Source organism: Ascaphus truei, chromosome 1 (assembly GCF_040206685.1).
Source record: "Ascaphus truei isolate aAscTru1 chromosome 1, aAscTru1.hap1, whole genome shotgun sequence".
NCBI classification, from domain to species: Eukaryota; Metazoa; Chordata; class Amphibia; order Anura; family Ascaphidae; genus Ascaphus; species Ascaphus truei.
In genome coordinates, this window is record NC_134483.1 from 441783246 (window position 1) to 441806512 (window position 23267).

Consider the following 23267-nt stretch of genomic DNA (forward strand, 5'->3'; position numbering starts at 1 on the left):
CTAGCAAGATGTTGACTGCTGGTTTTCATCACCAATATGGCTCTAAAGCCTAAAGCTTTCCAGTTTTAAATTGTTGGAGTAACAAGCTCATCTCCCTCCCCTCAACAAATAACACATGGTTTGTTCACGTGCTTATCAGTTCCTTCATTTAACCTTGTTTGCTGCATTTTCCCCTGTTGATTACCCTACAAAACAGGACAACCTGTCAAGTGGCCATTTTAAACCTCCCAAGGAGGGACATTTTCAGCAACGAGCATCCCAAATTCAACTAGCATTTAAGAGAGGTGCGATTGCTGAAAGCAAGAGCGCTTCACAATTGTAAATAGAAATAATTAACTGGTATTTATTAATAGTAACAATATTTGTAAGCCTTCGTACACTTTAATATAGATGGAGGTAATAGAATTACTCTTTAGGTAACAGCACACAGTTAATTTTTTTTACATAGAAAGAAATATACATTAACTGAGTTTTCAGAAACCAATGTTTCATGGATGGGTTTGTATTCAGGCTTTAATCCCAATGTTGTTTGGTAACCTGAGAAACGTTAAAACAAAAACTTACAGTTGAATACAAACTCGAGTTTCAGCTGTAACCACACGGTCTTTACCAATAGCAGTAATTTCATGGTTTGCCAAGATTTAAAAGAAAATTACATAAGAATCAAACATTTGAACCCAAAAATAGTACAACTGGTGACCAACAGGTTTTGTTTGTATTTTGAATTGTAGTCACATTGCTCAGTAAGGCTGCGGTCCCAGTAACAGCCTGTGTGCACGGCGCAGCGTGCACTGTGCGTGTAAGCACCGCCCCTCAATGGGGCTGGGCCCAGTACGCACCGTCACGCAGAAGGTGCAGCCGCGCCGTGCTGCAAGGTTTTTCCCAACTCAATTAAATCGAGTTTACTCCTAGCGACGGAGGCGTGGCCACGCCCCCACCGGCGGTTCACCCAATGAGGGCGAACCAGCCGCGTGACGTGATGGCCACGCCCCTGCAAATCCCCGACCACGCCCCCTCCCGTCGCAAGATTCTCCTCTCCCTCACAGATCGCAGTTAGCGCTGTGCACGCGCCGCCGGCGCGCGTGTCACAGACATTAATGGGACCGCAGCCTAAGGGCTTCAAACTTCTGTGTGGTACATTTTGACTTTTTATCAGGTAAGGAAATATTCAACATTTGGCTTAATGAAAAAAAACCAATACAGGCGGTTACTGCAAAATAGCTGGGGTGTGCAGCTCCCTGATGTCTACTTTTATGAATCAACACTTTGTTCCTTAATGCACAGCATTAAATAAAGATCTGGGTTTAGACTAAGAACGCATTTACCTAGAGCAGACTAGTTCAAGCAAAACTATTCCATCACGGTCTTGGCTTGGGAAAATATTCTGCCAGTACTAGTGGGTAGATTTCTTCTTTTTGTTCCTGCTGCTGGATCTCTTCTTAGCAGAACCCATTTTCTTTTCTGTGACTGAAGCAGTCACCCTATAAAATAAAACACCAAAGTGGTAACATGTTATGAACCAGAATATACTGGTGTATTAACAACCATCCCCCGATGAAGATGGACCACGCTAACCACCACGAAGGATGTCACGCTGGAACACAAGTTTGGCATGTTATGCATAGAGCACATGTGGCACACACACTTTTCAAAGATTTTAAAACTGCACTGGGCCCCTTACTCCCAGGCTTAGGGACAGTTTGGAGGACTGCACCACGCAGTTTTTCTTTTTGCCCCTAGTCTGACCTTTTGGTAAGAAGCTTTTTTTTTTTTTTAATTTTTAGTACTCAGAACTTGCCTGCGAGTCAGTGTGGGATTGTCTGACATGCTGGTGCACCATGAACCAAAGACATCTCTTTGTAAGGAGTTTGTCTGAGAGCCCTTCAGCTGACCAGCCTTGTTTTGGGTACTGGATGGACTACCAGAGCCCTGATCTCAGTGGACTCTTTCTGGCCTTTCTCCCCAAAGAGTCCTCAAGTACTTGCACCTGAGCAAGTTTTGTTTTCAGCTCCACAAGAATTGCTCACGGCTGCGCCTCTGTCTCGTCACAGGCATACCCCGCATTAACATACGCAATGGGACCGGAGCATGTATGTAAAGCGAAAATGTACTTAAAGTGAAGCACTACCTTTTTCCCACTTATCGATGCATGTACTGTACGGCAATCGTTATATACGTGCATAACTGATGTAAATAACGCATTTGTAACAGGCTCTATAGTCTCCCCGCTTGCGCACAGCTTCGGTACAGGTAGGGAGTTGGTATTGCTGTTCAGGACGTGATGACAGGCGCATGCGTGAGCTGCCGTTTGCCTATTGGGCGATATGTACTTACTCGCGAGTGTACTTAAAGTGAGTGTACTTAAAGCGGGGTATGCCTGTAATCAAGATCCTACTCGGCAGCAGTGCATGGTGACATCACAGAATAGCGCTGCCGCCTTCCGCTCTTGGTATAATCACAGCCTAAGAGGTTGTTATTACGACTTTTTAAATCACAGAATGAGGCAAGAGCTCAAATACCTCTAATTTGTTAGAGATGTAAAGTTCCTGTGTTTCATTCATGCAAAAATACATTTTGTATGAAGGACTTTCACTTATCGCACACAGCAGTTTTCTATTGCAGAAAAATATTGTACTACTTTAGGGTCATTAATGGCCACCATTGGTCATTTTCAAAATGCTCAAACACCTCCCCCATCACTGCAAGTCGTGTCTATTTGCTGTAAACTTGAATAGTTATTACAGATCATATACAGTAATGTGTGGGGTGTGGGGGGGGGGGGGGGGAGGGTTTGCTTTTTCTTTTGAATTCCTACATTTGGTGTTGAGTGGAACTGGTTGTACATGGTTACGAGCATTTGGAGAATTGGGGATCCTATCTAGAACCCGGAAATCAATGTAGTATTTACAATAGAAGATGAAAATACAGAGATTTCCTTTTCAGCATGCTGTAGAATGTAAGATTGTTACCTGGTTTCTGATAGCATCACCTCAGGCTGTAGTATTATCACCTCTTCCTCCTCACTGTCAGACAGGATAATAACATCACCTACAGAAATGGAAATTAGTCTGCAGGACAAGCTCTGCTCACTGACTTTTTCCATGTAAGCTCCACCCTGAACAACTCAGTCCAGAGAGATCTTCATCAGAAAAAATTAAATCCTTCAACATTTTTTTAAACCACCATGTAATGCTGCTCAACAAAACAAAAATGTGCTGAAATATTTCCGTTTTCATGTGCAAAAAAGGTCTAGACAAGGAATCCTCAACTGGCGCCCCCCCACCCCCCCGTAGACCACATACGGTGGCCCTTGGATTGCCTGCTTATGCCAATTTGATAGCAGTTGCTCAAGCAGCTAAATGCAATGTTTACACTAAAAAACTTACTTGTAAATGTAAATATGGTGCAGATGTAAACAATTATTATACATCAACATTTTGCACACATGTATATGTTAAATGTATCTAAAAATGACATTACAATAATGCGGTCCTGCTGGTCCGACCCGATCGGAAATCTAGTTGCAGAGCCTTGGTCTACATCGAAGCACGTGCCAATACTTGCCATTTGAGTTTTTCTTCTTGGCAGATTGCCCCGTGACTTTGGGGCTCTCTATTGCTACAGGAGCACATTCAGCATCTTCCCCATCATCATCTTCCGATTCCTCAAGCTCCCCCCACGAGTTCCCCACTCCTTCTCCAATCTGGGCAGTGCCTGCCGCCCAAACCACTGGTTTTGAGACACTAAAAGGATAAGGGTCAAGGAAAAAAAATAAAGCCCCACCAATGTGAGGTTCATCGGTTTCCCCTGTCTCAATTTGAAGTGTTATGAACAAGGAATACAATAATTTTATCTTCTATCTAATTTTGCAAGCGCCAGCCCAAAGAGCTCACAATTAAAATGTTGTTGCTTGAGGTACATGGAGACAAAGTGATTTGCTCAGGGTCACAAGAAGCAGACACTGGCATGCAAACCAAGTTCACCCACTTCAAAGGCAGTGTTCTTACTACCACCAGGCTACTCCTTCAGTCTGGATTGGGGGGCCACTGAAAGGGATAGCATGGAAGTGAAGAAGGTGGACTTTGCAAAAAATGAAGTAGTCCTGAAAAAAATGGTAATAAAAAGATGCCAATGAAATGAATACAACAGTACCCATAATTACAAGGGGCCAATCATCTTTCCAGTCACAGGTAACAAACGTTTGCAGTCTTCTGCGGGGTGTCTCGTATGATAACCCAAGATCACATTTCAATACATGTTCTAAAATACTGCACAGATAATCAACTGAACATGATGGTGGACAAAACAAAGGAATTAACCCCTCCAAAAAGCGCTAACCTACACTAAAATTAATTATTAAGTGCTAACAATAATGTGCTAAACAATATGTGTCATTGTAAACATCAAACATGATGGTGTTGCACAGCCATGAGGCTTTTTGATCATAGAAGACGACACGAGGTATAAGTAAGTTTACACCACTGCAATTCCGAGAAGGAAATTATATTAGAGTATTATCTGGAAGGCAAAAAAAAAAAAACACACATAAGCTGTCACAACCGAAGCAGACCCACACTGTAAATAGGCTATTGGTATAGACACGTACAATACACTTTGTAGTACAAAGAGTTCTTGCTTTCTGGTGTGCAATATGGTCTCCAAATGACGATTGTTGGTCCATCAAACTGCACTAAGCAAACCGGAATTAACTCAATATTCGCGTATATAAAAGCATATCCTAATTTGAAAGGTTGAAAACACCCAACTTGTGATTACGGTGACACGCTGTTTGAAACTGCAGCAGCAGAGTGACCGTGGTGCTCGTCTTGGAGACCAATTTTAAACATTGAACACATTAAATATGAAATTATCCAATGCCATTTTAAAATGAGGATTCAAATGTGAAACTTTCACAGGGGTTTGGCAACAAGATACAGGGAATGTCTACAATCAGCATGGATAAATTACAGGTGGATTTTCTTTTTGTCTGTGAAGGATACACATCTGATGGGGGCTCTGCTTTGGAGAGGATTTCTTCAGCTTTGTCTTCCACATCCGATGTGTCTACAGGGGCTTTTTCCATTTTTAGGGCAGTTATTCGTTGACCTGGTAGGGATTCCGCAAATCCAAATTTGCCTCCTTCTTTCCTATTAACCCATCAGAAAAGAAATGAACAGAAGATCCACACTGCAACTGGAATACACATTCGTCTCAAAGTAAACTGCACATTTATGTTGCAGTTCTAAACGAACCTGACTTTTTTGTCATTTTCCAGGGCCTTCTGAATGAGCTCTGTTATTTCTGTCACCTTTACACCAGCTATTTTGCTGCACCTCAGAACCTGTGTGTTTCAAATGAAAGGGGGAAAATACAATACAATTGTTGCTATGGGTCATTTGTATATGTACACTTATAGTCCCAGGTGGACTTGTAACCTAGAGGTCCATCAGAATTCTGCATATATTTATTATCCCACATCAGTGGTAATTACAAAGATGTCCAGAAAACAATAACATTTGAATATGAAATTAGACAAGCAAAAGTAAGGTAGAAATAATCCCTTCCATAGCCAACTAGTGGCTAAAAAACAGTGAAAGCTCTCGGGACCGCAGAGCACTCTTCTTTAGCCAGATGTTAAAGGGACCTTTGTGGTCCCAGAAACTTGCATGCATTTTAACCACTAGTTCGTCATTAAAAACCTCGCCGCTACCTTACTTTGGTTTGTCTCTTCTACGGGCCAATATCTTTTATTTGGGTCAATAGGGCATTACTAAGCTTTACATTTCTATAATTGGAGGTTTCATTGCTGAATGATACGGTTACTTGGAATATTCTTTTTGCATGTGGATTAAAACGGCAATCCATGCAGTTTATCATTTTATACAGGATTGAAGCAGGGGGTCTCCAGAGCTGAATCCCATCCATTTTAGCTACGGGGACCCCGCTTCCAGAGGTACTTCCCTCCATAGTGGGTGCTGGTAGCCACACCAACGTTCACAATATGGTGGCTTTTCAAAGCCCTGCAGGCCAATAGGAAGCCGTGATGTCACCCGGTGCGGCTTCCTATTGGCCCACATGACGTGGGAGCTTTTAAACACTGCAGAGAGATACCAGCACTTCCTTTCCAAATTATCTCTGGAAAGAGGGGATCCGTGGAGCTCAAATTAATGGGGTTCAACTCTGAAGCCCCCCTGCTCCAAACCTGTATAAAAATGAAATAAAAAGATAAACCGGCTTGGATTGCTCCTTTAAACTGTACCCAGTCAAAAGCTGCATGTTTGAGAGATGCTTTTCTGCATATTAATGAGTCATTAAGAAAATGTAAATGATTGGCAAAAACTAAATAAAAATTTGCTCTGCTTGCAACTCCTGGACAAAAGGTTTAATATTTGCATTAAAATGTCAGCGGTTCTTTTCTTTGTGATCAAAGAATGCTATGAACGCATAACAGGTACATCCATTAAAAAAAGAAGAAGGCAGTTTTGCACATCACCCTTTCTGAGTTTAGAATAGATTGCTATCCGGTAACACTAAACAGCAAAAACAATTGCTTTACAATGAAGTACACTGTGTTGTGAGAGCTCTCGAGCTTCAGCTTGCAAGAGGTCTAGCCTGGCACACATTGTGCATCTTACCTGCTCTTTCAGCAGCATGATCCCTCCACTGGACTGAACCGTGCAGATTTCCCGGTGTTTATTCATAGCAATCACCAGAAGACCATCCATAACCCTCTCTTCACGTTCACTGGGATCCACCAACAAGAATGTCCTAAATCCACATTAGCCAAAATAAACCAATATAACAATTAGATCTACATGTTAAGTTTAAAGGTTACATTTTTTCAAGTGCAAATATATGTTCTCAAAATGAACCACATGTTTGAACAAAGGGGTTCAACGAGCAGAATAAACTTGTTTAGGTGCTCGAGAAGACTGCAATACACTTTGCTGAACACCCATATATCACTGGAGAAATTAAAAGCAGGACACAATAATCAATAAAACAATATACAAATGGACTGTTTAATAAATGGTATGGTCATATAAATATTTTATACACAAGGTATTTTGCTTTTATGAATCTTTAATGCATAAATATTCTGCGTCATGCAGAACCGTTTCTGGTCCCAAAAGTGAATGATGTGGTAGTAACCTCATACAGTAATAACCAGCAGTTAATTTCCTTCAATATCTATGTATACTTTTCTTTTGCGTGCCTCTGCTCTACAGCTTAAGCAGATGTGCATAGTAGTTATCTCCGGGGTTGGGTGGTGTGTGTGAACACCATCAAGCTCAGCACAGGCTCAAATGATAGTTTTTTTACTAAGGACTAAATTCTATATACTCCAAAAGCATCAAAGTTAATGGGGATTTGCGTCCATAAACAGCCTGCTCAGAGTATATAGACTAAGGCCCCAAGGGAGCTACTGTATATTCCTCATCAGGTTCCGTCTTATTTTATGCAACGCTTCTCCCCCATATTCCTTTATCTGGGCTTTCTGTCAGCTACTTACCCTTGTTGAAAAAAGGCAAAGCTGATACATATAGGCATGTGATGGATGCTCAGAGGAACAGGGTCACGCTCTTCTGGAGTATACTATATGAATAAAATAGTGATATTACGTAAACAGCTGTTTCGATTCATGGCGTCAGTCCTCCAAAAGGTAAATGGATACATACACACACACACAAACACACACACACTAGATATATACTAGGCTATTCAGTATGGGATGCACGCAGAAAGACTGGGATCCCAAACCAGTCCAAGAAAATATAACGTATAAAAAAAATCTGCAGCACTCACCACGAAGATGTATCCAATCAAGAATTTTAAATTCACATAATGTGAAACAAAAAACTGACCGAGCGACGTTTCGGACCACTCGGGATAAGAAAGGATCCCGAGTGTTCCGAAACGTCGCTCGGTCAGTTATTGGTTGTTTCACATGATGTGAATTAAAATTCTTATTTGAATACATCTTTGTGGTGAGTGCTGCAGATCACACACACACACACACACACACACACACACACACACACACACACACTAAGTTTGTGAATTAGGAGAACGGGCATGGAGAAGTTAGTGACCATAACCCAGCAAGAGGGCTCCTGTGTTACGGCCATATTTAATATTTGTGTGAGAAAGTATTCGTTTCTGCAAACACACAGAAATTCATAGCAGATTAAGACTACGTGGTCAGCCTAGTCTCATAATTTTCCCGACATGATGTAAAGACCATATCAGATCCCTAGCTTTGCACTAAATAAGGTAACCTGGTATCTCTCCACAACATATTTGAAATCCCATTTCCTTTATTATCACATCTGCCGGGAGTTTGCTTCTTGCATCTATTACGGTCTTTCAGAAAAAAAAAAGACCAAACATTTCTCACATTGACCTGCATTTTAAATTCAGTGCATGACCACGTGTGCCTGCATTTCTTTTCCGTATACTGTACGGTATCTGAATGTTTCTAGGATAAATTCTTCACATTCCCTCAAACCACCTTCCAAACAACATAAACTGGTCTCGCATTACCACAACACTGATGCCCAATGAGCGAGAAAATTAAATGTAGAATCCAACACTCACCACAGTGACCTCTTCACCTTGGACAGACACATCTGGCCTCTTGAAGTGACACAGAGCTGCAATAGCAGCAACGCTTGCTGCATCAATGATGTTACCCTCATGATTTAACAAGTGGAGGTCAACACGTATCTGCCACACCTGATTAGGAGGAAAAAAAAAAAAAACTAAATACGTTTTACACACTTTTCTCTTGGGGTTTTACGTTTATGTTTCTATCTAGGATCACAAAACAAAAAAAAAAACCACTATACAATAAAAATAATAGGTGGGACCACAGATGACAAAACTGAAATGGTCAAGTTGGTGTTAGTTAGCATTTCTACACAATTTCTTATTGGGGAAGCTCCAATACATCGGTCTCCAATCTTTTGCCTAAAAAGGACAGGCAAAAAAAAAAAAAAATACAATTGGAGGGCCGGTTAATACTATGCAGGCCTGACATGTTAAACATGCTACAATATGTATGAATAAAACATTTTTAAAAAGGGGCATTACAATATTATTTATTACAGAATACAAAATAAACATGAGGAAAGTATCCTTAAGTAGGAGTGGCTCAGAGAGTAACTGACTGGCACCGAGTTTGACGCAGGGGAACTTGATTCAATTCCCGGTGTCGGCTCCTTGCGACCTTGGGCAAGCTACTTTATCTCCCTGTGCTTCAGGCACCAAAAACATATAGATTGTAAACTCCTCTGGGCAAGGACCTGTGCCTGCAAAATGTCTCTGTAAAGCGCTGCGTAAAAGTAGAAGTGCTATACAAGAACATGCTATTATTATTATTATGATGATCAGAAAAAAGAAGAAGCTGCTGTGAAGTCCTTCTCAAATCCCCCAGGACATCAAACTGGCTGTAGTTGCACACACAACAGCGATGATGGGCACGCACACAACGACAGATACAGCTGTTAAGGGCAGTGCCAGTGTATTGTATAACGACGTGCACCGCGTACCACCATTTGGAGGCGACTGTGCTAATAGATTCTAAAATGATATTAGTAACCATTATATGGCTACAAAGTATTTTTTATTTCAATGCTGGATGGGCTAGAAGTGTTAATCCTGCTGGTTCTGTACTTCCTTAACCAGAGCTTGATTGTACAGTCTGTATAACGCAGCACACTGAGGGTCTCATGCAGAGAGCATAGAATTTTAAAATTGGCGAATTTCATAAAAAGTAGCTTTTTGGAGAGTTTTATTCTCCATATGCAGAAAAGTGCGAATTCTGCTATGTTTAACATGGATGCGTGTGGCGAGTTTAAATTGGCGAGATGCGCGCTTCAGAAACGTGTAAAAACAAATTCTTTTTTTCCCCCTTTACTATAGGCGGCGAGCGCCATCTTTTCCTGGCGCGGTAAAAATGCGAGAATCGCGCCATTTTTTGGTGCGAACAGCCGCTACATGCCGTTCGCACCTCTCTGCATTCAGAGAGTTTTAAAAATGGCGAGATGGAGGTTCTCGCCAGCCGCGAGGCGAGTTTTAGACATAGAAAAAAAAAATTGGCGCGTTTTTCGTAACTCGCCATTTTCTGCCGTTTTCTGCGCGAAATTGAACAAAAAATGGCGAGTTTTGAAATAACGATGCTCTCTGCATGAGGCCCTGAAACTTTATGGAGATTTGTGCTTAAAATAAATGTCTGAAGCTAAACGAGTAACATACTGAGCGCGCTCATCTGTGTGTCCAACCCCAGAGTCTGAATATATCTGCAGTTAAACACTGATGTTTTGGAGATTAAAAGGCAATGGGGTAACTTGCGGGGGGACATGTAGATACACCTGTGCATGTGTTTTTGTCATTATTGCACCCTGCTTTTAACATAAGAGCTGTGGCTGCTCTGCTCACCTTCTCGCCTGCAGCAACACAAAGGGATTCAGTGTCGATGCATTTCGAATTCCTCAGACACCTCTCCAGTAATCGATTCAGTTTTACCGAAAGTTCAGATGGCCTGTTATAACAAAATACAGTGAAAGTGGAAAGCTGCAAATCTGTGATGCTTGATATCGACAAACATATTTGTAACATGCATTATAAAACATGAAAATATACAGACATGTGAATACAAAGTTTTGTTTATTTTGCCTTAGATAAATTTGCTGTGGTCAGCATAACTGCATTTTAGGTGCAAAATAGCCTCTTTATCCTAAAAAAGCTTTTGTGGCTTACTCACAAAACAATAAAGGGATACATCCTTTAATTGAATGCCTTCATATGAAAAATGTTAACATAAAAGATCACGTCAGAAGTTAAAAACCTCAGACTTATTTCAGAAGATTAAGTATTAATAGTGTGACAGAAAAGAGCCCAAATATGCAGTGGTTGAGATATGTGAAGGTCAGTCTCTTTTACTCTGAACCCAACAAAGTTTTCAGGAGCCTGTAAATATAGGTGTGCAAAGTTCATACATTAATTAAGCAGTACAGGCATACCCCGCTTTAAGGACACTCACTTTAAGTACACTCGCGAGTAAGTACATGTCGCCCAATAGGCAAATGGCAGTTCACGCATGCGCCTGTCAGCACGTCCTGAACAGCAATACCGGCTCCCTACCTGTACCGAAGCTGTACGCAAGCGGGGAGACTATAGAGCCTGTTACAAATGCGTTATTTATATCAGTTATGCACGTATATGACGATTGCCGTACAGTACATGCATCAATAAGTGGAAAAAAGGTAGTGCTTCACTTTAAGTACATTTTCGCTTTACATACATGCTCCGGTCCCATTGCGTACGTTAATGCGGGGTATGCCTGTACTGAATTTGGACAGATCTGCGAGACATTTAGCAGAAATTAGACTTTCAACTACTGCTGTTGGTGAATCCTGCAACCATGTGCAGTAGTCCTATCTCAGCACTGGAATGATGCATTGATCTGCAACACAAGCAGCTCTGTCATCTGTTGCTGGTTGTTCCAATTGAATTGACAGATTTTACCTCCCAGGTTCAAAAGATGGCGATGCCACAGGTGAAAGTTCAAGATTAAAGAAGAGGATCCCTTCAGTGGGTCGGTTCATCTTGGGGGCAACAAGTTCACAGGAAACCTGACCAAGTACTCTGACAAAATGGAAAATAAGAATCAGAAAACCAAGACTAAAGAGAAAACAGGTTCCACCTGTAACAGTGCCTGGTGGACAAATGTCCTTAAAAGACATGGTGTTTTGAAAAACAAAAAAAACAAACAATATTAAAAATAATGTATGTTTATGTTCACTTTCATCAGCTCTCATTATGCTTTATATACAGACTTTTAAAATATATATTTTTGTTTAGACTAGTACTGCGGTGTTACCTGTGTGTAATTTTCTGGTTTCTGATGTATTTATAAACACACACTATACTGTATTGATATATTTATACAATTACATCCTTTGGTTGTGATGTTTAAAATATAATGGGCGGTTCTTTGACTGGAAAGGAGTTATGCAATACTTGAGAGGGGTGCCTGCTTAGCCCTGTGTAAATTCTAGTACTGGAGGGCTGCTATCTGGGAACTGTTGGACTAACCAATATTTACAAAAAGGCTTCCAATATGATGCACTCAAGAAGAGCTTCAACAAAATATACATTTTAATCTAATCATTAAAATAATAAGCAAATAAGGAGAGAACTAAATAAAATAGTTAAAAAAAAAAAACTACTAGAGCTGCGACTGTATAGATTAATACAATTTAATCTGATGCATGAGGGCAAGACATGATATCACTGAATAAGTATTTAGTCTGGACCATATAGTGTAAATGTGTGTGCGCCAAGGTGCTGGGGTGCTAATAAGATAGCCTAAGGGATAAGTGTTAAACAAAAGAAAACGTGAACACACATACTGAAAAGTGCAGAGGAGAGAGTGGTAACTCAAGATGTGCTCCCGTTTTCAAATATAGTAATTATAATAAATGCCCTTCCAATTGCTGCTATAATTTACTAGTATCATATGATACTCTATGAGACATGCATCTGTCGCACTTGTGACCTCACAAAGTCTGACATCACTGTTACCAAACGCGCATTTCATTCGACAGAACTTTTTCAGAGGCACTTTGCACTGAATCACACACACACACACTCCGAAGAAGTTCAGTCGAATGAAACACACGTCGGGTATCAGTGATGTCAGACTTTGTGAGATCACGAACGCGACAGACGCATGTCTCAGAGTGTAGCATAGTAGATTATAGTAGCAATTGGAAAGACATTTACTATAGTTACTATATGTGGATATAGTGGAGCAGCAATTGAGAGCTCAGGCTCCGAGCAGTCCATGTATAATGTTTAACATATAGCTATTGATAGTCTTCTGGTCCACTTATATTTTAAATGGGAACACATATTGAGTTACCATTCTCTCCTCTGCACTTTTCACTGAATGTGTGTGTGTGTATTCACAATTTGTTTTGTTTAACACTTATCCCTTAGTCGACTATCTTATAGCACCCCAGCACCTTGCTTCACACATATTTACACTATATGGTTCAGACTAAATACCTATTCAGTGATATCAAGTCTTGCCCTCATGCATCAGATTAAATCGTATTAATCTATACAGTCGCAGTTCTAGTAGTTCTTAAATATTTTAACCAGTTATCTCCTCATTTTAATTAGATTAAAATTATATATTTTTTATATTTTGTTGAGGCTCTTGTGAGTGCATCATATTGGGAACCTTTTTGTAAATGTCATTTAGAAAAGTGTTAAACATACTTGTATTTGTGACTTTGCTTTCCTGTGTTTGGCTTTTATTAAAAACAAATCTACATGGTGCTATTTGAGTCTGCGCACTTGGTGAAGCTTTTGCAGCGGGATTGTTATTCTTTATCAAACATTTAGAAAATTATTTCTATGTCCGTCATACTACTCAGTATAAAGCTACACTTGGAAACTGCTGTTCTAACTTTAGAAAGGCACGATGTTGGATGTACAGTAGTCCAACTATTCATTAAGCATCTCACTTATTCCCTTAATGTACCGACTGTCCTAGTCATGTCTACATGGCAGAAGTTACAGGGCGGTAAAGAAGACAGGATTTTGGAAACAAAATGTACCTAGTTTTTCCAAGCTCAACAATACAGCAGCCATAGTCTGTTCCAAATGTAATTTTGATATTTCTGTAATCGTACGTTTGTCTGCCATCAAGGCGCTGCAGAGATAAAACAAAGTGCATATTTAATCACCATACAAGTGCAATATAGAACATACAGGGGTGTGTATATGTGTATATATATATATAAACATAGCTATATATATATATATATATATATATATATATATATACACACACACATACATATATACACACATTTTAGACATGCTAGTTATATACAGTAGATATACATACACGACATGGACGTGTGTGTTGTGTATGTATATCTCATACCCATATTTAAACATCTGTAATTTATATCACACTATTCACATTAAACCGTTCAGCTAATGATTTCACCCGCTGGAGGGGCCCGGTTAATGTGCATGTCTCTCCCCTCCTCGCACCTTCTTCTCGGTGATGGCCTGCAGCAGGAACAGCCTCTCGCAGTTGGAAAGCGGGGTCTCCCTCATGTCTGCAAGGTCCTGCTCTCCTTCTCCTCACACCTCCTTGTCTCCCTCGTGGTCCGCGCGCCACGTGTCGTCATCGCGGCGCGCGGGCAGCTCGAGGCTTTCTCCCTTCCATCTGTCATCAGGCTCACAGACAGCTGTGTGGCAGCAGAGGCGTGTCACAGCGCTGGCTGTCACACTGAGCGGTGAATGCGCATGCGCGCCGTGTAAACTCAACACAGCGGGGAGAGCGAGTGAGGAGGTGGAATTGGGGCGTGGTCCAGGAACGGCGGGCAACCAATGAGAGAGAGCTGCGTCACTGCGGGATGTACCTTGCTGCTTAACCCTTGAGTGAACATACCTGTATATTCCAGGCATTCTGACCACGTGTGTAAAATGTTTGGGATTGATTCATCATCTTTAACATCCTGAAAACGTCAACCGTTTTATAGTTTACTTACTTGTGCAAATGGGTCATAAATAATCCCAGAAAGCAGAATTGTACAAAATGAGAGGTTGTATTTAACCTAGCACCGCAATTGTATTTTATGCAACAACCATTTTGCCAAACACTTTTATTTCTGGATACTTTGTAATATTGCAATGTAGTTATTAGATAGAAATAGTGATAACGTATGTTTAAAGGTGCAAGCCAAGGAGGCAATTTATTTAATTTACATTTTTACATATAGGATTGAAGCAGGGGGTCTCTGGAGCTGAAACCTGTTAATTTCAGCACCGGGGAACTGCTGCTTCTGGAGAAACCTCCGAAGTAGGTGCTGGTAGCTGCTCCAGCTCAACAAGCAAGGCTTTCAAGTTTAAAGGGCCAATAGAAAGCAGCATGGATGACGTCAAGGCTTCCTATTGGTCCGTAGGCGGGAAATCGTTGAAGAGCAGACATATTGTGAGCCCTGGGAGCCGAGGAGAGCAGCTACCGGCACCTAATTTGAAGGTAAGTATCTCTGGCAGCAGGGGGTCCCCGGAGCTTAAATTAAAGGGGTTCAGCTTCAACCCTATATAAATATTTTTAAAAATCCACCACCTTGGGTTGCCTCTTTTACAGGGGACCCCCTGCTTCAACCCTATATAAATATTTTTAAAAATCCACCACCTTGGGTTGCCTCTTTTACAGGGGACCCCCTGCTTCAACCCTATATAAATATTTTTAAAAATCCACCACCTTGGGTTGCCTCTTTTACAAGTTTAGCCCTGGCTGGTTTGGGGCTCCAAGTCTGCCCTCCTCCTGGCAGTAATCCCTAGTAATGGTAGGTCGCCAGGAATAATCATGGGTTTTCCCCACACCTTGCAGCTCAGTGAGTCAGAGAAGGCCTGGTGTTCAATCAGGGACAAGGGGCTGGTTCTTACTGGAACTGACTTAAGGAGCTGCACTTCCTCAATTTAGCATTTGCCTCTACCACTGAGAGAGGCTGGTCTATCCAACCCAGTAGTGCAGGACTCTGCTTACTGAGGCCCTCCATGCGGGGAGTGGTGGAAGACTATTCCCCTTACCCAACCAGAGGGTAAGGGAAGAGCAAAGACTGCTCCTGGTGGCCAGTTAGAGGAAGTCCAAAAGGAAATATCGGAGCACAGCTTCCCAAAAGAACGTGGTGAACACAGGACTGATGAAAAAGTTTAATGATTAAAAAACAGATACATGGGTAGTCCTGGCAGGTACTCTGACGCGTTTCACGCACAGGGCGCTTTGTCTCCTGCAGAGATTGGGGCTGCAAGAGATGGAGGCGCTGTCACCGTGAGTACGATTCGGGCAAGGCCCCAGAAGCCTGTCCTGACCTCCCCTATAACACCATGCGGGAGACTCAGGGCCACTGTTTATCAGCAGGTATGCACCACACTACCATGAGTTACCAGCACAATTTTCCCCATGATAGACCCTATATGAGATTGAGGGGGGGAAACAGGGTTACACAAGATGTAAATGTATCAAGTCAGTCATCAATCTTCAAGCTGCTTTAATTAACTGAGGGTTCTGAGTTTCCACTAATGGGAGGTAGGCAGAAGAGCGCTCCTCAGCCCTCAAATGGGTACAATAGGTGCACCTGTGGTTAAGAGTTATGGGACATAAAATAGGTACAGTTTGTGCTAAATATGTGCAGATTGAGAGTATGAATTACCCCCTCAGTGTGAGATAACGTGCAACGTATATATTCAGCCGAATAATAAATCTATAATTACTCCGTGCTCTAACTGAGTCCCTGAAAATTATAATTTCATTAAGAACCATCAATACCACGCAGTAACCTCAGAAGCTAGTGATTAGGAAATCAGCATTCTTTTTAAAAGAAAGAGCAGGACATGATATGGGGGCAAAATACTAACATTATATGAATTACACTTAGATATGCTTCTGGGGTTTTGCCACTTTCAAGGTTCAATTTAGCAAAATATACCACTAGAAAATTTTCACCCGAATCTGAATCCGCCTCGGATTGGCCGTTTCCTCTCAGCTGTGGAATTCTACGGGTGAGTCTCAAAAAAGCAAATTAGTTTTTTTTTGTATCACTGAAAATCCAGAATCTGTAAACTGAATTATTATGGGAGGAGTATATAAATAGGGGTGGAGTCTCAAGTTTAAGCCATTGTGTTGCAGGCAGGGTTTGGCTGTTGGCTAGGGTTGCTTCTGCTCTAGTAACTATAGTTCAAACATCGCCCAGTGTAAGTGGCAATTTATGACGGGCGAGTATGTCCTCTCGGCTCCCTCCCTTCTCCCAGACATCTCGTATTAGTGTGCTGCCTCGTTACACCTTGATGCTTCCCTTCCTTCTAGGTAAAAAAGAGAAGGTAGAGCACTGCCAAAAAGGAGATCAAAGGGCTGGGGCAAAAAATAACAATTATTTATTAGGCATATAAGCCAAAAGGACAAACATACGATTTAAAACTCTGACGCGTTTCCCGCCGTGGAGGCGCTTTTTGATATAGCTGTACCTTCTCTTTTTTACCTATCTTGCACTACTTATTGGTATAGCAGCACGCACCAGTACATGCAATTGCAGAGCAGCTGTTCCATCTGGAGGAGTTTCTCTAAGAGCTGCTGAGTGGATCCGGTTTTCAGCCAGTGTGCGGTCGGCACTCCAGTTCCTTACCTGTACACCGGGAGTAGAACACAGCTGACGGAGACGACCATTGCGGAGGAGTGGATCGCCCTCCGTCTTCCCATCAGCCACCACCCCCGTCACAGCATTGGGCAGTTACACCGCGGGAGCATCAACTGGCACCCGGTAAGGCGGTGGGAGGCTCTGCTTGCAGGTCTCTACTACCATCAGCTTGTCCTTCTATACCGGGTAGCCGTCCCCACATGTCCAAGTGAGGAGGGTTCACCCCGTCTGTTTCGGGGGGAGTGTACCATCGGATCGGCTTGAGGGCACACCGGTGAAGCACAGGTGAGGTGGGAGCTGATTTGGCCTCACACATACCATCGGCATTACTCACGGGACACTCATTGCTTTATTTTTTCATGTTTACCGATTTATGACATAGACTTTGCAGTGTTTGTAGCATCAGCTTGGGGGTTTCCCCTTTTTTCTCTGGATTCCCTTCCTTCTACCCTCCCTGGGCTTCTCCACTCACTCCTCTCCTCCTGCAGCTCGGCAGTCTTTACTCTCTCGGAGATGCACTTCCACTAGTCTTACACCCCCTTCCTCCAGGCACCGGTACCTCCTGTCCTCCTCACCCAACCCGCTGTGAGAGGTTTAGGTCTCTCAGGGAGGCACCAGCAGGTGTGAATCCAGCCACAGATCGTTTTCTGTGTGTTTGTCTTTTTTAAGTATCCACTACCCTTTGTAACTGTGTGTCATTTTGTGCCCCCTTCCTGTGTCATTCTGTGCACCCCCCACACTGTGCGCTTCCCCCCCCCCCCCATTACACTGTGTGAGTGTAACCTGCCCCCTCTGGGGACTACTACATCATGTGATGTAAGATGACTATGCAGAAGGGATTGCCACACCCTTGTATGTCTTCTGACCAGTGATGTTAAAAGGAGGAGGAAGAGGTCTACCAAACTCGCCTTAATATCATACACGATCCCATGTTTTATAGCGAGGATGTGCTGTGGTGTTGGCAGAGAGCCCTAAAGAGCTGTTAGTTTGGGCTCTATCCTCGTATTGCAGACACCTGACATGGCTGACCCGAACTGACATGACAGAGTTCGGGACACTTGGGGGTATGAGTATCCTTATGTACCTGTGGGGGCTATGGACATTGTTATCATGTTCCCGAGTCAGTGGATTGAGCGTGCCGTGAAAGCGTATATCCCCCGTCATGGCCATGCCACTATTGTCATGAGGAAAGAGCAAGTCGACGCTCTGGTGTGGATATGGCATACAGTCTGCATTATCTATGTAACGGTGTTTCCCCCACCCAATCGCAGATAGGGGCCATTACAGGGTGTAAGGTGCATATACCTGCTGGCAACAGGAGGGCTGAGTCGTCCGCGGATGGTAGAACTTATTACCTCTCCCCCCAATAAGGTCACGCACCAGGCAGGAGGTATATTGCAAACAGGAACGGGTTTATTATTACACTCTGCAGTAACAGTTACACAGCTGTCTTCTGCCGGATACAGTGTGTCAGTATTCACTGGATGATGGTCCCTGGACCGCCACTACGGGCCGAGGGCACCCGCAGCCATCCTAGCTCTTCCCCACCTCCCTAGCAGAGGCAGAGGTATGGCCCACACTCACTCTCCCCAAAGGGAAGAGCACATGGGTAGGTCCCAATCTCAGGCTCCCAATTGTGTGACCTGCCTCCCTCAGAGGGAAGGGACAACCCTAACTTTTGGGCGGTCCTGCCCTTAAGTACAGCCAGAAGGCGGGCACTCCGTTGTCCCAGCTACAACAGGATGTACCAACCCCTGCTGTCACTCAAGTGCAGTACCAAAGGGGAAGGTGAAAACCCTGTACCAACTACTGGCATCCTGATATTACCAGGGTTTACTGCCAGCCCTAGGGCAGAATAGTAGCCAGGTGGAGGGGTGGGGGGGATTGGGTGGGGGGGGGGGGGGGAGGGGCACCCGGGGGGGGAGGGGCACCCCACTACATCTACAAACTGAATATTTGGACAAAAAAGGATGTAAGAGGGTCCATTTTGTGGAAGTGTCTGACAGAAGTGGTGGAACCTCCCATGGTTCATCAGGCTGAGAGCTGGTGGAATAGAGCACTGTTTATATAGGGGTGGTAAAGTCACAGACTAAAGCACATGTACTCAGTTTGAATTCCAGTGTTATCTCTTTTGTGTCTCTGCTCCTTTTTATTTTTATCGTATTAACATTGTAGAGTGACATTTTCAGATCCTTTACTTTACAATAATTAAATAGGAGGGGCTCTATGCTATCAAAATATAGTATTCTGCCCTTACCGCAAGTGTAACGCCTGTATGCCCGCAGACCTGGCCAGTCCCCAATAGTGAGGTGGGTAAGGGTATAACACGCACCCACATCAGTGAGGGTGTGCCCGGAGTGTGGTATGATGCGTTGACGGGCCTGGTGAGAAAGGGTTAACTTGATACTTGCTGTGTCCGGGGTGTCAGAAGTCCGAGGGTTGAGATCCGAGAGCCGTAGGTCAGGGGCAGGAGAGAGCAGCGTAGTAAGGTCCGAAGCCGAGTCCAGGGAGTAGCGAGGTACACAAAGTCAACGAGAGCCAAGATCAAATCCAAGGGTATCCAACGGGGGCAGGGAAGGGAACTAGAGCTGTAATACAGAAGAGAGCCGGGCATAGACGACCGAACAACCGAAGCCACAGAAGAACTATGCAGAGCAAGGAAGGAGAGGGCAGACTGGGGTTATATATGCAGGAGGACCAATGAGAGCAAGAGGTGGAGCGGAGGCCTGTCTGAGTAAGCCCAGGGATAGGTTCAGGTGCCCAGAGTGGGAGTCAGCCAGGTGAGTGGTAGAGACAGCCTGTAGCTGATGGGAGAGAGACCCAGCGGTGCGGGAGGACGGCAAAGAGGATCGGGTGCGCGCGCGCCCTGTAAGGTTCCCGTGCGCGCCCCGGCTGCATGTGGGAGGATGCGGCGTGCGCCGCGGAGGAGCAGCATGGCGTCCGACCGGAGGAGGTAAGGAGCCGACGGGGAGGGGGTCTGGGGGCGAGCAGCCGCACTGGGAGCCTGGGTGACGGGGACCCGCTGAGAGGCGCGTGTCCCCCGATCCCTTACAGCAAGAATACAAACACTGTTACCTCCTGTCAGTGCTATAAAATACTGCGCTCCTGTCTGAAGGAATAATTACCTTTAGGAATTCCTTGAAAGTTTGAGGAAAGCTTCCTGTGCCAGTATGAGATGTAAACAAAAAGCAGACGGGCACTGCATGCCACATCTTCTTATCTCAGTATTACAGCTCCTGTGCAAAGCTGTCCAGTTTATGAGCCACGAGCACTGGGAAATGCATGAATGATATCAGGGGGACACATTTTGTGACCAACATACGCAGTGGATGTGGGGTTGCTGCTGCTGCTGACAGATGTCTCACCACTTCATATTATAAGAAGCCAGAAAGTGTCCTTGCTGAATCCTGCCTGCGGGTATTTCACTGTCTTTGCTAATTAATTTCCTTAATAATACAAATAAAAGAAATGCTTGATGCTTAAATCTGTACAAGAGACTGCTGTCAGTTGAGACCCAACTGAGCCAAGAGCAAAGGAACAGGACACAGGAGCTGTGGGCAGTAAGAAGCATCTGACACTTAGCAGACCTTAAAGCAAAGATGATTTTTGTGTGTTGTTACATTAAGTAGCAATAAAACTATCACACAAATATTGGAGAAGACTAGTGTGTTGCTGGTTTGAAGACTTCGCTTTCACCGGCAGGAGAGAAGCAGCAGGTTCATTGTGGTACCGCATGATGGTCTGGTGGATAAGGCTATTGTGTATATAATAACAAAAACGAAGCATGGACTGGGATATGAATCTGCTGCTATACGTGGCGCTGTTCTTTCTTTTGCTGTTTTTGTTGCTCTTGCTGATCTTCGCCTTGATCAGGCAGATGAAGGACTCGGTGTCCAGCAATGTGATGCTGCAACCTGGACGCTCAACAAGCTTCCGAGTTAACAGGACCTCTGATCCTGCCCATGCCACTTCACACAGGATAGAAGGGCAAACCTAACCCTGTAAAGCAGGACAAATGTAACCTGCCCAAACACTGTGATCTGTTCAGAATCTTTCAGACAATTAGACCTTCACCGATGGAATTACCAGCAACGCAACATTGCCACATGCAGACTCGGTTCTTGCATTGCCATTTACGTGTTAAGATTCCTGGGACTTCTATTCCATTTATATTACGGCGCAGTAAGGATAGACCTCATAATATGGGGAAAGTGGATACCCAACCAAATTACTTGCTGGTTATCTATTGCTAGCACTTTGCACTAACACTGGCTGTAAAAGAAAGCTGTCTAGTTTTACAAAGCCTCATTTATTTTTTGTCTCCTGAAAAAGAAGTTGGTTTCCAAGAGAAAAATTTCAGAGAGTGGAAAATGAACAATTTATTGGTCTTAGTCCAGCACACACAAATCATCCAAGGGGATTAAAAACATCACTTGCTGGATAACGAATACAGAAACCCTGCGCTCCTTCCTCACTGGTTTGCATTTTATTAGTGAATGTTTTGCATTTTGATCCTAGTATTTGAACATGGGAGTCATTTAGTTGCATCTTTTCATCAAAAAATGATTTCAGCCTGCTACCAACGTCAAGGTAAACTCTGTTTAAGAATGTACCTACACTAAATGTATAATATTTCTTACTGTCCCATGAAACATCGTCACTGTTTCAAGGGAAAGCAAGATCCCATGGAATAATAGTGAATGGGACGCATGAGGGCTCGTTCAGGGTGCCTGCTTTGGGATATGGAGGGCGCGCGTCCGCGAGAGCGCGCGTTACTTTTGTAGGAGACGTCCGATCATCCCCTGCCGACAGGGGAATACTTTGTTTCTCACTGCAGCAAGCACGTCAGCACGCCCTCCCTCCGAAGCCAGCACCCTGAACGAGGCCTGACTGCAGTGACGAGTTTGGAAGAGAGTTGTTTTGATTCAAAGGAATCAAGTGGGATGGGGCAGGGAGCTAGGGGCGGTAACAGGAATGTTATAAAGTGGGAAGCTCGTTCAGGGCACTCAGCTATTTTAGCAAAAACACGTGGAAGAAGTTTCCCTCCCAATAGAAAAAAATGGTATAAAGTATTGTTTAAACTTGTCTCACTGTTATTTATATAATACATAAGTAATATGCAAATGTCTGGCACAGCGGCGCGAGGTGTCCTTGCCAGCTAAGGCATGAGATGGGAACTGAACTGATGTGTTGCACCTAAATGGGGCATTGGAAGGAAGCCACAACGCCTTCAGCTTCACGGCATGGGTGGCGTCACTAACTTCTGGTTGATTATGGATTTACATGTCCATCTGACTTTAGGGTCAGTTGCTGGCACTTAAGGTTCAAATTGGTTTATGTTTGTGTTATGGAGCTGGCATGGTTATGTTAATAAATGCTGTGGTTGTTTATATTGAAATACGGTGTCTGTCTTATTGGGGATTTGGGTAGTTTATTACATAATCAATCAAGGAATCTAGCAGCCAGGTAGCAGGCTGGGACCGAACAACAAAGGAACATGTGAAACTGCCTCAAGGGTTAAGTAAATGAATATTTATGTTATCTGCTATTGCTGAATAACCTGATTAACACTGGGGAGGAGCACTCATGCAGCCAATGCATCAATGAGGAAATGGTGGTAAAGACATTCATTTTAATGGACTTGCCATATGTCAGATGTTGTTTGTGAAGGAGCTCTCCTGTAAGATTGCACTGCAATGTTTTGCCACCTCTGTGACTGGAGGAATGAAAACTGCAAATATCTTGCTTAGAGAGGTAATATAACCCCAAGTTTTGCAAAATATTTGGCACATTTTTGGATGAAAACTGGCAAAAAAAAAGGAAAACGTCACAGGCTTGCACACATTTCCACGAAGAAGTAGGAAGTACCCATTTGCCTTGGGTAGAACATTTCTACACTTTGCAAATTACAGTACTTAAGAAATGTGTGTGAACACTTCTGTAGTCTTGTTGTTGGTATTTCTGAGTCTAAGTCATTTATTTTCTAAGAGGAGTAATGAATAAAATAAAGTATCTCTCCTGAGAGGAAACTAAACG

The 23267-nt window shown here is 43.3% G+C and overlaps 1 protein-coding gene across 2 annotated transcripts; it reads right to left on the reverse strand.

The window, feature by feature from the left end:
- Nucleotides 1-316: 316 nt before the first annotated feature.
- Nucleotides 317-14282, reverse strand: EXOSC9 (exosome component 9). Of its 2 annotated transcripts, XR_012804047.1 has the most exons (13): nucleotides 14077-14282; nucleotides 13632-13726; nucleotides 11530-11649; nucleotides 10441-10543; nucleotides 8599-8736; nucleotides 7514-7596; nucleotides 6636-6768; nucleotides 5253-5341; nucleotides 5001-5147; nucleotides 3565-3743; nucleotides 2970-3048; nucleotides 1326-1481; nucleotides 317-537 (listed from the first exon to the last, which is right to left on the reverse strand). XR_012804047.1 is itself a non-coding variant. In XM_075616058.1 (12 exons), exons 1-12 carry the CDS (start codon nucleotides 14140-14142, stop codon nucleotides 1394-1396), a joined length of 1320 nt encoding a protein of 439 aa, XP_075472173.1. In that variant the 5' UTR covers nucleotides 14143-14281; the 3' UTR covers nucleotides 317-1393. The 2 variants fall into 2 exon arrangements, 1 of the variants encoding a protein (XP_075472173.1); XM_075616058.1 differs by having other exon boundaries at nucleotides 317-1481; nucleotides 14077-14281.
- Between the last annotated feature and the right edge of the window lie 8985 nt (nucleotides 14283-23267).